The 15588-nt window shown below is 39.2% G+C and overlaps 2 protein-coding genes across 2 annotated transcripts in view; both read left to right on the forward strand.

Moving 5' to 3' along the window:
• The window catches only part of ctsk (cathepsin K), a 90298-nt gene extending 82132 nt beyond the window's left edge, over positions 1-8166 (forward strand). Inside the window, exons 8-15 of the mRNA XM_077527667.1 lie at positions 1317-1527; positions 3126-3252; positions 5150-5272; positions 5356-5508; positions 6747-6965; positions 7047-7212; positions 7296-7404; positions 7480-8166. Coding sequence (XP_077383793.1) covers positions 3127-3252; positions 5150-5272; positions 5356-5508; positions 6747-6965; positions 7047-7212; positions 7296-7404; positions 7480-7579 — 996 coding nt within the window. The 5' untranslated portion in view covers positions 1317-1527; position 3126 and the 3' untranslated portion in view covers positions 7580-8166. The remainder of the gene's footprint in view (positions 1-1316; positions 1528-3125; positions 3253-5149; positions 5273-5355; positions 5509-6746; positions 6966-7046; positions 7213-7295; positions 7405-7479) is intronic.
• A 1020-nt stretch (positions 8167-9186) lies between these two features.
• ctss2.1 (cathepsin S, ortholog2, tandem duplicate 1) lies at positions 9187-14667 on the forward strand. The gene is made up of 7 exons (XM_077527466.1): positions 9187-9313; positions 9396-9518; positions 10746-10898; positions 10977-11201; positions 12139-12304; positions 12538-12640; positions 13638-14667. The coding sequence occupies exons 1-7, from the start codon at positions 9188-9190 to the stop codon at positions 13735-13737; spliced, it is 996 nt and encodes a 331-aa protein (XP_077383592.1). The 5' UTR covers position 9187; the 3' UTR covers positions 13738-14667.
• Positions 14668-15588: the final 921 nt, after the last annotated feature.

Below are 15588 nucleotides of genomic sequence, written 5' to 3' on the forward strand. Positions count from 1 at the left end.
CTGCATTAGCAGGTGTCCCTAATAAAATGTCCCCTGCTGCCCCAGTTTAGCATGTTGGCTGGTGTGTCAGCTCACACATGACCAAGATGGTCTGTTCTTCTGTATATTTAGACATGTTTAAGTACAAATCAGGCATGTGACTAACGCCAGGAGGAAGCGCTACCGATAGCGTGCGGCCTCCATTTTGTCCCCTTCTATAAATGTGCTTGTTTCCATTATGTGATGACCACCTGAGGAAATGAGTCATTTGCTGGGTTTTTTTGTTTTTTGTTTTTTTTTAAATAATTTGTCAGTTTCACACAAACAGTCACTGGACACTTCATTAGGTGCACCATCTGTTGAGGATCAATTCAATTAAAAAATTCAGCCTTCATGAATATGATAATGCTCAATTTTGAAATTTTCCCAAATGAACCCTAATTGGAAGCAGGTATCATAGTAAGCTAGGCAATGCCAAGGTGTGAATCTTTTTTTTTTTTTTTTTTTTTTTTTTTTTTTTTTTTTTTTAAACTATGCCATCAAGTGAGTACAGAGATTGTCATAAAATTTAATTGGGGGGGGGATCCCTCCCCACACAGATTGACACATAATTGAGACATCAAATGGGACGCATGAAAAAGTCTCTGCAGCCCATGCCCTAAACTGAACAGGAAGTCAACCATTTTGGTTTGAAGCGGACATTTTGAGCAAATATCAAGGATCTTTCAGGATTCTTGTCTGGCTTTTGCTGACAATTATATTTCATATCTTCTAGTAGATCTCAGTGCTTCCCATGTGGTGCAACACTAAAGGTGCATGACTCTGAATTTAGACCTGTCTGTATAAAGGGCTGGACTGGCACAAAAAAATCAGCCTTGGCCTTTTGACTTCAGCCAACTGGCCCGGTGTGGCCCGGCCCAGCCCAACTCCTGCCTAATATGTAGTTCTTCCTCTGATGTTTATTGATGATGTTTTCCGTTTGCGATCTATATTTGAACCGGACTAGTCCCTCTAAATTGTGGGCCAGTCTCTTGGAGTAAAATGTATGAAAATAATAATTGAAAAATCACTGCATCGACACCAAAATAGGCCGGCCCACCGGGTATCTGCCCTATATGCCAGATGGCCAGTCCAGCCCTATCTGTATACCAGGAATGTAAAAAATGATCGCTTAAAGTCTGTGATGTAGTGCGGGCGCAAACAATAAACTGTGATAAAGTGAGGCAACAAATTACGTCATGAAAGACAAACCTCCCCAAAGAGCAAAGTATATCCACTAGGAAGAAGATTAATTGTGATCTTCTCTTATTTCAGTCCTGCTTGTGTTTTTTTTCCAGCTATGTCAGCAGACGCTGGCACTCCGAGTGAAACCAGATGTCCTCCTTCTCCATCCTCCGCACAACTCCTCCCCGGACTCCAAACTCCTTTGTTACTTCCTCAAAATTCCACTACATATAAACCAGACGCTGACCTACTTGCGCATTGGACCCGCCCGGCGCCCAAACAGGACCACTTGAACAGGATCTGACCGACTTCTGGACTTTGAAGGTACGCAAACTTTTACTTTCATATGTTTGACTTCAAAATTCACTTCCTGGTCCACTAGTGTTGTACCAATGATGGCAAATGTACATAAAGTGTAATTATTACAGATACTTGAGTAAACAAAGACTGGTTCAAGTAGAAGTTCTGATTCTGCTTCTGTACTCACGAAAAGCTAAAAAATAAAATCAAATTAAAAAAAGAAAAGTGTAAGAAAGTGTAGACTCCGAAATATAAGTACAAAAGATTTTTTTTAATTGTCAATATAGAAGTATATAGTTTCCCTCTTATATAGTGCTTGCACTAAGAAGAAAAAAGAAAAACTAATGTTACCCGATGCATGTTTTTTAAACCAAGAGCTAGCTTGCGCTGGCTAAACAAAAGAGCTAAATTAGGTCATGTTCACGACTTTAAAAAAAAAAAAAAAAAAAAAAAAAAAAAAAAAAAATCACTTCTATATGGATGGAGAAAATTTTGTAATAATAAATTCAAGTAAAAGTACAGATACCTGAAAAATGAACATGAGAATTGAAATGTTTGAACTTCATTAGCTCCCACCACTACATGTTTGTGCCAAACATTCACTCCAAATGAACCATCTTAACATGAAACCAGGTCGGTGTGTTTTCATTTCAGTAACTTCACAGAACCTTCTTCTTCTTCTTCTTCTTCTTCTTCTTCTTCTTCTTCTTCTTCTTCTTCTTCTTCTTCTTCTCCTTTTTGTTTATTTTGCTCGCTATATTGTGATTCACATTTTATGGAGTTTTTTTTTCAATTGTTATATTCCAGCACAATTAGTCAATTGCACGTCTCCCATAAAGTAAAAATCATCATCATAACTTGTGGTTTGGACCGAAGACTGATGGAAACAGCTGCTGGTGCGCTTTCAATCCCTTTACTAAACAAACAGGAAATAAATACAGTCAAATACTAACAACCGGCTAGTTGCACATCCTCACTTCCACGTCTCTCGACGGACAAGGACCTGAAAGTGCCTCACACTTAAGTGCATCATTCTCCTGGGTTGCCATGGTTACAGTAACCATGTTCAGTGAACCCTCGTTTATATGAGCAATATATTCCAGACCCATGGGGAAAGTCCACCTTATAGCGAGAGCATATAATATTTTTATATAGTCTTATGCCTGCCACACGATTCACTGTATTAAAAGTGGATCCCAAAGCAGACTCAACATTTTTTTTTATTTTTTTTTTAGCAATTTAGAAGTCGTTAATCCAACCAAGGGAGCACGTAACCATGAAATATCAAACAAAAGAATACAAAAAGAGAAAAATACGATAACAGAAAGTCAAACAAAAACAAACTAAGGTAGGTAACCCGAGTCACAGCATCTCAACCAACAAAAGAGGAGCTAACTTGCACTAGGCAGAAGTAAAGAATATGAAACTCTAACCGACTTACAAGGTAGAAATACAAAAACAAAGAACCAAATCTAGTTTAGAAAAAATAAAAAATAAATGCAGCAGTACTTAATAGGAGATCTGGACAGGCAAAAACGAAAAGAAAGGACGGATTAAACGCAAATTTTGTTAACACGTAATGTGACGTGGTGGTTATGACGTATGTATTTGTGCTTGTGCAGGATGTGGCAGCGTTACGTTAGCGTGTTTCTGCTGGCCGTCTCGGCTCTGGCCCGCCTGGATCAGGTGACCCTGGACAGCCAATGGGAGCAGTGGAAGATAACGCATGGGCGGGAATACAACGGCTTGGTCAGTGTTTATTTATTTGTTTTTAAACACATGTGTTTGTCATGTTTGACTTCCTCTTTGAAGAGTTGCTGCTGTAAATAGTTCCCAATGTTCCACTTGCAAACTTCAAGCCATATAAATGGAGGAAATTGATTTGCTTCGCAGGACTGTGCAAGTCGGTCTATGATTGCTTGAAGTTTTGTACGTCGTGACAATGTCACACAGGCGTAGTCTTTATTTGCCGTGTTTTGTGGTACTAAAGCGGGAGGAAACTCCCGAGCCTGCGATGTGATCTGCTTTTAATCGTCCTGATTAAAGAATCCAGGCTGCGGCATCAAGCAGCCAATTGTGGCTAATTAAAACGTCAATTTGACCCATTTGCCCAGATGGACGACTTTCAATTTGTCTGCTTCTCTTTGTGTGCTTCGCTCAGGTCGCACTTTCTACTTTTTTTGTCCCACTCAGATGAAGGCCACTTTATTAGGTACACAGTCTAATCGCATCCTTTTCCATGGCGAATGATCATTAAACTTTGATGTCATGCTCCACCCACATTAGCTGTCTAAGCAAAAAAAAAATCATTGGCAATTTTGGGTTAGTCATCTGTGTAGGATACCTTCTTTTGATTGGAGCTCATTTGGGTCTGGGAATTTGAACCAAATGGTTGCCTCAAGCCAAAATGGCTGACTTTATGATTAATTGTATTTATTTATTTATTTTTGGGATTGCTATATGTGAGTACAGAAGGGAGGTCAAACAGTCGTTTGAGAATTGTAATTCAGTTTATTAGACAATACTAGGCAAGGCAAGTTTATTTCTATAGGACATTTCATACACAAGGCAACTCAATGTGCTTTACACAAGGAAAGACAACACCTATAAGCAAAAAACAAACACAACTGTTAACTCATTCGCTTCCAGCCATTTTCACAGAAGCAATTCCGTTAGCTCCCAGCTGTTTTACTGGATTTTGACTGATTTTGCAAGGCCCACAGAATATTGTGTACTATTGCTATAAAAAACATTTTACCTACCAAAAGAAAGATTAAAGTAGGAAAACGGACAATATTCTATCTGTTTCCGTTTTGCAGCAATTAGCATTAGAATTTAGCTAAGTTTAATCAATTTTCACAAATCTATTTAGAATTGTGAGTAATAGAGCTTTTTTTCAACATGGCCCAAGTTGATCTCCTTTAATCTGCTGCCACCTGCTGGCCGTTTGTGTAATAACTACTGTTTCTGCAACCGTTCTTTGCAGTTGAGAGGCTACATCAAAGTCTTCTGTATGCTCTAGCATTAAAAAAAATAATAATAATTTTAAAACATATAAATACGTCTTTAGAACACTTAAAACATTAAAAAATCACATATTTATAAGTTATTGTGAGCAAATGAGTTAACAACATTAAGAGCAAATCAAATAAAAGTATCTGAAAAAATTAGTAAAAGAACATTTAGAGTAAAGAAATGTAAAGAAAAAAACATGATCTAAAAATGTTTAAAAGACCTTAAAGGTATAGGGAAAATGCAAAGTTTATAACCTGGATTTAAAAGCATTTACCTTTGGGGCTGACTTCACTTCTGTTGGCAGCTTATTCCATTTGTGTGCAGCATAACATCTAAAAGCAGCTTCACCATGTTTACTTCAAACTCTGTGTTCCACTAGTTGGCCCAGCTCTGCAGATCCTTTTTGTTTCTTTTTTTTTTTTTTTATCTTATATGTTATGTAAAAAAAAATTTTTAAGTCAAGCTAATACTAAAAATAATAAAAACAAAACAAAAACAAAGCATTTTTGAAGAAATAAACTAACCTGCTCTAAAAATTAATGAAAACTAACTGAATTAAATAATAATAATAATAATAATAATAATAATAATAATACAAAAAAAATTATCATGAAAATCCAACTCTATTAAGGACGAGGAGGGCATCCGGCGAGCCATCTGGGAGAAGAACGCGCTGATGATCGAGGCCCACAACCAGGAGGCGGCGTTGGGCCTGCACTCGTACGAGCTGGGCATGAACCACCTGGGAGACATGGTGAGAAATATGGCAACAAATCATCATCATCATCATCATCATCATCAGTTTCTGTGAGACGTGAGAATTTGGCGTGTGTGCAGACGTCGGAGGAAGTGGCGGAGAAGCTGCTGGGCTTGGAGATGCCCATGACGCGGGAACGTGGCTTCACCGTGAGTCCCGAGCAGCAGACCTACCCGCTGCCCAAGTCGGTGGACTACCGCAAGCAGGGCATGGTGACGTCTGTCAAGGATCAGGTGGGTCATCTTCACAAGTCAGGTCATCTGCACGCATGATAACATCAACTGAAAAGTGAAAGAGTATTGAGAAGGAAAAAGATGACGCTACGAAATGAATATTTTCGACTTTATTTTCGGGTAATAAGTCCTTTTTTAGTTAGATTTTTTTCATGTTGTTTTCTATATTTTATAGATTGATAAAATGATATATTATATACAAATATAAACTATTTAAAAAGACTGACTCTAAGCAGAATGATCATTTACAGTGGTGAAATTCTGCCACATAGTGGACAAATGGGAGACTGCATATTGACGTTCTTGTAGGGGGAAATAATTTGAAATATTTGATCAGAATACATTACAATTTAGTAGGACAGTGGTTCTCAAAATGTGGTACACGCGAGCTCCCTCGATGCTACTTCAAAGAATCACTGCCTAAGTACATTTCGGTTGTGTTTAAAAAGTTCAATAAATAGATTTGTGCCTAATCTTTAAAAGATGAATTGTTTGTTTAGGTATACGTTTTCTTTAGCTTTTATTTGTGATACAATTTAAATTAATTATTCAAATTACGTTGTTGTTTTTTTTTACTTACCTGTGTAAGCAGTGTTTGTGTTCAAACTGCATTACAGTGACTTGCAATAATATTAAATATTCACTAATAGTACTACTTGTACTGCATATTGAATTTATAGCATATTAAGCTAGCCTTGAGACTATTTTATGTATGATGTTTTTAAATAGAAGTATCTTCATGTATAATAATAATAATAATAATAATAATAATAATAATAATAATAATAATAATAATAATAATGTATAATAATGTCAAAATGTCTGAATAAAGATCGTTTAAAAAAGGAGCTTCAAGCTAAGCTAGGTAACTTTAAAGTGGTGAAATTCTGCCATCAAGTGGAGAAACAGAAGAATGCACATTTTTTCAAACTGGCCACTAATAGCCGTTTTGTTTCTGGATATTTTTATTTTTATTTTTTTTTAAGAATATGATAAATTTAAAGCTTCTTTAATGATCATATGGTTATTCGATCCCTACTTTTCCAAAATAATTTTCTAATGTAAATAAGCAGCATTAGCTTTACGTACTGAAGACCAATATTTAAAGGGATGAAATGCTGGCACCCAGCGGCCAAATAGAAGAATGCACCTTCATCCTAACAAATCAATAAAAACAAGTCAAGAAATGAATTAATTAAGGATAATAATAAGTCAAAATGTTTGTTTTTGTTGCTCAGGGTTCATGCGGGTCGTGCTGGGCCTTCAGCTCGGCGGGGGCGCTGGAGGGTCAGCTGGCCAAGACGACAGGTGAGCTGAGAGACCTCAGTCCTCAGAACCTGGTGGACTGCGTGACGGAGAACAGCGGCTGCGGAGGCGGATACATGACCAACGCTTTCAAGTACGTCAGGGACAACGGAGGCATCGACTCGGAGGAGGCCTACCCTTACGTGGCACAGGTGAGCTTCGGCTGGACTTCTTTCGCCAAAACTCAACTAGGATAGAGCTATTGACGTGTTTCCTTGTGGCGCCCCCTGCAGGCGCAGATGTGCCGCTACAACTCGTCCGCCACGGCTGCCGAGTGCCGCAGCTACAAGGAAATTCCCGAAGGGGACGAGCACGCGCTGGCCGTGGCGCTCTTCAAGGTCGGCCCCATCTCCGTCGGCATCGACGCCTCCCAGGGGACCTTCCAGTTCTACCAGAGGGGTCAGTGAACGCAGCACCGAACCTCACATGGTGCACTTCGAACCGTGTCAACGTCATTTCCCTCCTCTCTGTCACATGACCAGGCATTTACTACGACCCCAACTGCAACAAAGACGACGTCAACCACGCCGTGCTGTTGGTGGGATACGGCGTGAACGCCAGGGGCAAGAAGTACTGGCTCATCAAGAACAGGTGTGACATCATCATCATCAAGTGACATGGTAACATTTTTTTTTTTTAAATATCACGTTTGTGTGTTTTCGACAGCTGGAGCGAGGGGTGGGGCAACAGGGGCTACATCAAGATGGCGCGTAACCGCGGCAACCTGTGCGGCATCGCCAACCTGGCCAGCTACCCCGTCGTGTGAGCGCCTCGTCTTCCTCATCTACTTCTCGTCCATCCAGGATGTTTGGCTGTCTCCATGGCAACCAGTCTCCTGTTTTCGTGTCTTTGTGGCTGTTAGCCGTTAGCTGAAAATGTTTTTGACTTGAAAGCGCGCACATATGTGGCGTCGCTGGACGACGCAGTTCTGCGGAAACCCAGATGTCACATAATAAAGTAATTGTGGCTACAATGGAAATATCACATGCACACGAAATATTAATTTGTATCCGTGAAGTAGGTACAGTATAATGTATGCATAAGGTACTAATGACTAATATTAACATTGGGTAAGCAAATGTAGCACATTTTATTCATGTTCCTTCCATACATACACAGTATGTTGTGGATCAATATTGACCTGAGTCAAAATAATAAATAATTCATAATAATTTTCTATATTAAATCAATAATAATTACATATGAATCTGCCTGTGGCCACAATTTAACCCCTCCCCCTTGTCATGTCTGGGACTCCATACAGTTCAGCACTTTTATTGTGATTGTTATTGTTGTTAATGTGTTAAAATGATGTTTTGTATGAAACGAAATTGAATAAAGTTCGAAAGGCAATTTTGTGATGTCACATGTGGTAACTCGGGAGGGCGTAGTACACACCTGGGCCACTGGCGGATGCTGTTGATCTTCTTTGTGACTCCATAGAAAAACAGGAAAATGACCTTTAGAACTTCTTGAAATGACTTTTCTTTTGTGCCTCCTGTACGTGTTGCACGTTTTGCTGGATTTGAGTGGTGGCGTGTCGAAATTGTTTTAAAAATATTTGTAGCTGAATTTATTCAGTTGGTCAAAGAGGAACTTGAAAGTTGCAATCTTCCACTTCCTCAGTCAGGAAAGTACCTCGCCAGCCTCTGTGATGGTTCATTCAGGCAAGTTTCACCAACTTTTACAAACTTCATTAGTATTTATTTACATTATTATTTGTAAATATAATGTTACAGCAATAATGTTCTTCTGGTCCCTAATGAGCTTGTCAATGTTAATTTTGTGTCTGGTATAGTTTCAAGTTCTTTAGTTGCTTCATTAATTATTTTTTAAAGCAAGATACAACGTTAAAAACGAATAAAATCCATTTTATAATGTAACGGTTTTGTCACATTGTTGCTCAAGTGTCGTGTGCAGGAAATGAAGCAAGTTTACTTTCATTTTGGCATCGTGGTGACATTTAACAGCCACTTGAGCACTCCTGATGCACAGTTAATGTGTCAGGAATAGTTTTCAACTAAAAAGTCGTCAAGCTGGAACTGATGATAAAAATTGGAATTCATGTTTTCATTCAGTTTCTCATTCAAAAGTGAAAATCAAAACTACACATTCATGAAACAATCAAAGAAATGTAGATTGTGATAAGTTGTATACTTCTGTCTACTTGTCTTTGTTTTTAAACAACAACATAGTTGAAGAAAGTTAGCGAACACGTAGACAAGGGCGCTCTTGTTGGTGGGAATGCAGCTGACTCCTGGCCAACTGAAGCGGCTCCAACACATTCCGTTTAAATTCAGCGGAGAGAGGCACGTTTGGCAGAAGGACTCGCCATGCAGGCGCATTGAATGAATGACGTTGAATCTTAGCAGGCATGGTCTTAACGAGCCTGCTGCTCGTCTCACTGCGCGTGATGATGGCGGCGGCCATGTTGGACATCAATCTGGACGAGCACTGGACGCTGTGGAAGAAGACGCATGGGAAGTTGTACCGCAGCCAGGTTAGTCATGATTTCATGATGACATGTTTTCGTTTTGGTGGCCACCTTGCGTTTTAACACTTCTTTTTCTGCGGCCTTTCAGCAGGAGGAGCTTCACCGCCGAGGATTGTGGGAAGAGAACCTGATGTTCATCACGCTGCACAACCTGGAAGCATCCATGGGCTTCCACAGCTACCAGCTCAGCATGAATGTCCTGGGAGATCTGGTGAGACTTTGACTGATTGGACCGTACCAACACGCTGTTTTTTGGGGGGGTTTGTTTGTTTGTTTTAAGCATTTCTCGCAACTGCTTCACATCTGTGTTGCATTAATTCAAAGCCAAACTATCAAGAGAATTAGTGTGACCATGTAGTCCTTGGTCCTTGGCTGCTTCCTGGTGATTCCATGCAACACAGGTATGAAGCAGTTGAGCGTTGTTTTTTTTTTTTTTAGTACTGCTTCACACCTGTGTTGCATTGAGTCAGACCAATCTGTTCAGGGGAAATTGTGGAGTATCATACTATCATGTATTCCAGTGACCCAGGTCTAGAAAACAATTCATGCAATGCAGATGTGAAGCAGTTTTTCAAATGCTAACCAAAAAGTAAAACTGCTTGAAGCTTTTGCTTCCCTGTGAATCACTGAACCAAATGTTCGTTATTTAAGCACTGTTTATGACATCCGCTTCACATCTGTGTTGCATGCAGTCAAAACCACAGTATCAGAGGAATTATCTAAATGAAGTAGACCAGTAGTGCTGGGCTATAATGGCGGTTCACTGGTGGCATAAGTTGCTTGTTTCCATGCAACACAGATGTGAAGCAGTTAAGCCTTGTTTTTGGAGAACTGCTTCACATTTTGTTGCATGGAGTCAAAGCCAAGCTGTTCAGAGGAATTGTGGAATTCAATACAATGTTGTAGTCCAATGGCCCGGGACTAGAAAGCAATTCATACAATAAAGACGTGAAGCAGTTTTACAAAGTGTGCTTAACTTTTTACAAATTAAAAAAAAAAAACGACTTAAAGATTTTGCTTTGTGTGCCTCAATGAACCAAATTTGTGTTATCTAAGCACTGTTTATGACAATGCTTCACATCCGTGTTGCATGGATTCACCCGAAAACAACAATTCCAACCCATGACCTTTAGACAGTAATTGTTTACTTTAGCATTAAGCTCACTTTACAAAAATGTAGTTCTTTGTTTCTGACAACTGCTTCATATCTGTGTTGCATGGAGTCCAAAGATTTCTGCAACTATGAGCTGCTATTCCAGCTCAAGAACTTTGGACTACAAAGGAAATGTGGACTGTAGTCTACTGATAGTTGGCAGGCGTCTGAAGTTGCAACACAGATGTGAAGCAAAAAACAGTTTTCATGTTTTTGATCATCTCTCAATGTTGTTATTCTGATGACATCTTGCGTTAAGCGTTTCTTTTGCGTGTCCCCTCAAAGACATCGGACGAGATCCGTCAGTCTTTCGCCAACTTGACTCCTCCCACCGACTTCCACAACCTGTCTTCTGATTGGCCGCATAGCCAAATGGCTGACGTTCCCGAATCCGTAGACTGGAGGGCCCGCGGATGCGTGACCAGCGTCAAGATGCAGGTGACGAAGCGACACGGGCAAATTTGTGTCCAAAGTTGGACAAATGTTGTTCACGAGGGGCTCGTTGGGGGTTTGCAGGGTTCGTGTGGTTCTTGCTGGGCCTTCAGTGCAGCTGGGGCTCTAGAGGGCCAACTGGCCAGAACCACGGGCCAACTGGTGGACCTGAGCCCCCAGAACCTTATGGACTGCTCGGGCAAGTATGGCAACCGTGGCTGCAACGGCGGCTTCATCAACGCAGCCTTCCGCTACGTCATCGACAACGGCGGCATCGACTCGGAAGAATCGTACCCATACATGGGACAGGTTAGTATAACGAACATTTATTGGTCTGTGAAACAAAATATAGAGAGACCGTAGTTAAAAAAATAAAAAATAAAATAAAATGAATATAGCGATATAATATAGTTTTAGCGATCCTGCATGCTGTGAACACATTTCAACTTAAAACATTTTTATTTGTTTAAATAGATGGTTAAGAAAATATAACTAAATTTTTTAAAAATAAATGTTAAAAAAATATATTTAATTAATTAAAAATAAATGATCACAAGTTATTATTTTATTGAAATGAACTTAAAAATGAATTTTTAACATCAAAAATAATTTTCCATTTTCCAAATTATGTCTAATAATTGGTCACTGAATTAAGTAATACATTATTCATGAAATAAACTACAGTATTTAAAAGGAATTGTAATTAAACTAATTCAAAATAATACAATAAAATAAATACATGATTTATACTACAAGGGAAAATGTATTATAAACTATCATTTTAATAAGGGGCTTAAGTTATAATTTTCTTAAAATGAAAAGGTTTACATAAAATGAAATATTAGCATAATAACAATTCAGACGTTTTTAATTGCAATAAAAATTAGTTAATGAATTATAAATACTTTAATCATTAGCAATAAAACTGAAAAAAACACAAATTAACATTAATGCAAGAAGTAAAATAAGTAAGAAAATTTTAAAATTAAATACATTATTTAAATACAATAATACAATGCTAGTAAAATGAAAACGTAAAACTCAGATTTAATAAGAATAATAATAAATAAAAATGAATAATAAAAATATAATGCATTAGTATTTTCTTAACATAAACAATTATAAATAAAGAACAGAAATATTATTATAGTAAGCCATTTTACATTTTCAATAATTGGTTAATTATCATTAAAAAAAAGAAAAAGAAACAAGGCCTAACCTTTTGATTCCCCCCTCAACCCCCCAGTCGGGGCAGTGTCGCTACAGCACCGCCCAGCGTGCCGCCAACTGCTCGAGCTACATCGTCCTGCCCACGGACGACGAGGGCGCTCTCAAGAATACGCTCGCCGTCGTCGGACCCATCGCCGTCTCCATCGACGCCTCCAGGCGCACCTTCGCCTTCTACAGCAGTGGTGTGCACAGTCTACAGTTACTTTTAATATAAGATTATGGCATATTACATATGTGCATATTGCTAGAAATGTGTAAGTATTCATAACTGAATGCTTTAACTATTTATTCCTGCAAAATAATGACTATTAATAGAAGGTTTTGACAATATTTTATGAATATGTTTTAATAAACGGTTATGACAATGTAGCTTATTGGTAGACTGTGAATAAATGTGTCTTTTGGCAATTTCCAGGAGTGTATGACGACCCGTTGTGCTCTCAGAAAGTGAACCACGCCGTGTTAGCGGTGGGCTATGGAACGCTAAACGGAAAAAAATTCTGGCTGGTCAAGAACAGGTACAGCACACTTTGTATTTGTTGGACACTTCATTAGGTACACCATCTCATCAAATACAACGACTTTAAAGTCCCAGTATGCCGGTTTCACTCAGGAAAATGCACTTTTTAAATACAGGATGTACACACTTTAACTTTCTCTCAGTCTACACATCTGGGTTTATGTTAATCTTTGGTGGTGATTTTGTCCTAAAACTGCACCCCCCCCCCAGCCTGTTTTTGTCATTTGTCATTTTGTGTCGCAAACGGGGTCTGCGAACGTGCCAGCTGCGTGACGTCACTCCCGCGGCAATTTGAAAGCACGCACAGATTTTTTTTTTTCACTCACTCACTCACTCACTCACTCACTCACTCACTCACTCACTCACTCACTCACTCACAGAAGCTTACGTGTGTAAATAAGTGAGTGAAAAAAAACCAAATTGCCGCGGGAGTGACGTCACGCAGGTCTGCAAATTCACCCGGCCCCGTTTGCAACACGCCCCCGCTCTGTGATTGGCTGGAGCGGTGTAAACACTGCCTTTCCACAGAAACGTCCCGCTGTTTACAAAACAAACACAAAAATGGCAAAATACAGGCTGGGGGTGTGGGGGTTTAGGACAAAATCACCCCCACACGTTAAGAAAAGCCCAGATCTGTAAATTGAGAAGTAGTTTGTTTGTTTAAATCCTGTATTTAAAAAGTGCATTTTCCTGAGTGAAACCGGCAGACTGCTCCTTTAAATCATACTGACTGCAATGTTAGTGTGCAGTTGTTCCTAATATTTTGGTGCCTAACATACAATTGCCCCTTTTTATCAGTTTTAAAACGTATTTTATTATTATTATTATTATTATTATTATTATTATTATTATTATTATGTTTTACTGTGTTGTTATGGACTAGATCCAAGTCAAATTGTCATTGTTTTTGACCCTGAGCGACTCAGACGGTTGGTCACAGCGCTCCCATGTGGTCAGACGTGGTAACGGCATGTCTCGCCCTCCCTTTCCTCCAGCTGGGGTACGTCGTTCGGGGACCGCGGCTACATCCGGATGGCTCGCGACAAAAGCAACCAGTGCGGCATCGCCCACTTCGCTTGCTATCCCGTCATGTAGGCCGCAACGCAGCTTTCAAAATTGTTTCATGTACGCTCAAATGCAAATTAGTCTCAATCCTGTACACTCACATGATGGTTGATTTTAAAATGAATAGAACATACTAAAGCAAAGGCAAATAGTAAATTTACATTTTAAAACATGATAGGTTTCAAACTATGGTTAGAATTTTGCATTCGGATTTCAAACTATTGTTAGGGTTTTAAAAGGAATGTTAATGTTTCAAATTAGGGTTTCAAACGAAGGTTGGGGTTTGAAATTGGGTTTTAAACTAAGGTTAGAGTTTCAAGGTAGGATTTCAAACTAAGATTAGAATTCACAAATTAGGGGTTGAAATTAGGGTTGACATTTCAAATTAGGCTTTCGAACAATTGGATCCAAGCTAAGATTAGGGTTTCAAAGTAAGGTTTAAAACTGGAGTTATGCTTTCAAAGTAGAGCTAGGGTTTCAAATTAGGGTTTCAAACTAAGGTTAGGGTTTCAAAATAATGGATATGTTAGTGAAATTTAAAAAAAGAAATGTGTTTTTTTTTCCAGGAAGCTCAAAATTAGAGTTGCACAACTTCAGTGCAGTAACATGTTGAATCGCAGTGAGGTTGATGCAGCATAATTAGGCACAAGAAGAAAAGGCAGAGAAGGTCCCCTTCTAAGTTTCAGAGACTATATTGACATTGTTGAACGAAATTCTCGCATCACCAAATCTATTACTTTTCATCACTTGCTCTGTTTGTGTGTGATTATGCACCATGTGTGTTGTTAATAATTTAATCTATGCTGATATCTGTTAGCCTGATATGTTAGCATAATGCTAGTGGTTTTAGTTGAACATTTTGGTGTCTGAAATTTTATGTTTAAAAATTACTTTTTGTTTGATGATTCTTCAATTGAATGTGACAAATAAACAGCTTGAAGCGTTATTGTTGGATAACCATGTGAGTGAGTCTGATTTTTTTTCCCTATGGTCAAAAAAGAGAGCGAGTGCGTGTTGGGTTACAAATGAGTGTTTTTATTTTTTCTACTTTTGTAGTGCAACATCACAACAAACAAGTTTCACATGAGGTATTCAAAGGGATTCTCTTGAGTTGCTGATAGAAAAGAAAAAAGGAAAGAAAATGAAAATTCCCGCCACGTTCGTCCGACTCGGGCCGGGCGCCCAGGAAACGCACTCAGTCAAATATTCGCGTTCCCTGCGGCGCTTTTCCCGCGTTGAAGCTTTTCCTTTGGACTGGGAACGAGGGAGCGAGGCTGGCTTCTTCTTACAAACGTGGAAAAATAGCTTGTGTCTCCTAGCTTGAGTCTGGGATGACTTTGTTTGGAAAAGTCTTGTGATTCCGGCTTTTGGGGAAAACGAGGAACAGGCAACGTTGATTACAGCAAGAACCTCCTTGCTTGGATTGTCACCTCCTTCTTTCTTTATTTTTTTGGTCTTGACAAGGAATTTATTTACACATAGAACACGGATGGACGGGACGGACGCTTTGGCTGGACGCGGGCCCACGCGGGCGCCGCTACGGATTGATTCCAGCTTTGGGGATTTTTTTTGTTTTTTTTGTGGGATCATAAAGCAGAAGAAGAAGAGACAGATGAGACGGACAGACAGACACCCTGACAGCATGGAATTCTTTGGTTACGGAATATCTTCTCACACAATTGAGGTAGATGGTCAAGTCTTCATGTACACAAAAGGAAGTGGGGGGGGGGGGTTACGGGGAGTTTAGGGAGGGGGACAGTCAAAAGAGTCAATGTCTCAGTTCCACTTCAACACGATAATACTGTCTGGTTAATGCCATGATCAAAACACAATTTCTGTAGAAATTGCGTGTGAATACTGAAGAGCTGATGCTGAACTGAA

Source organism: Festucalex cinctus, chromosome 7 (assembly GCF_051991245.1).
Source record: "Festucalex cinctus isolate MCC-2025b chromosome 7, RoL_Fcin_1.0, whole genome shotgun sequence".
NCBI lineage: Eukaryota > Metazoa > Chordata > Actinopteri > Syngnathiformes > Syngnathidae > Festucalex > Festucalex cinctus.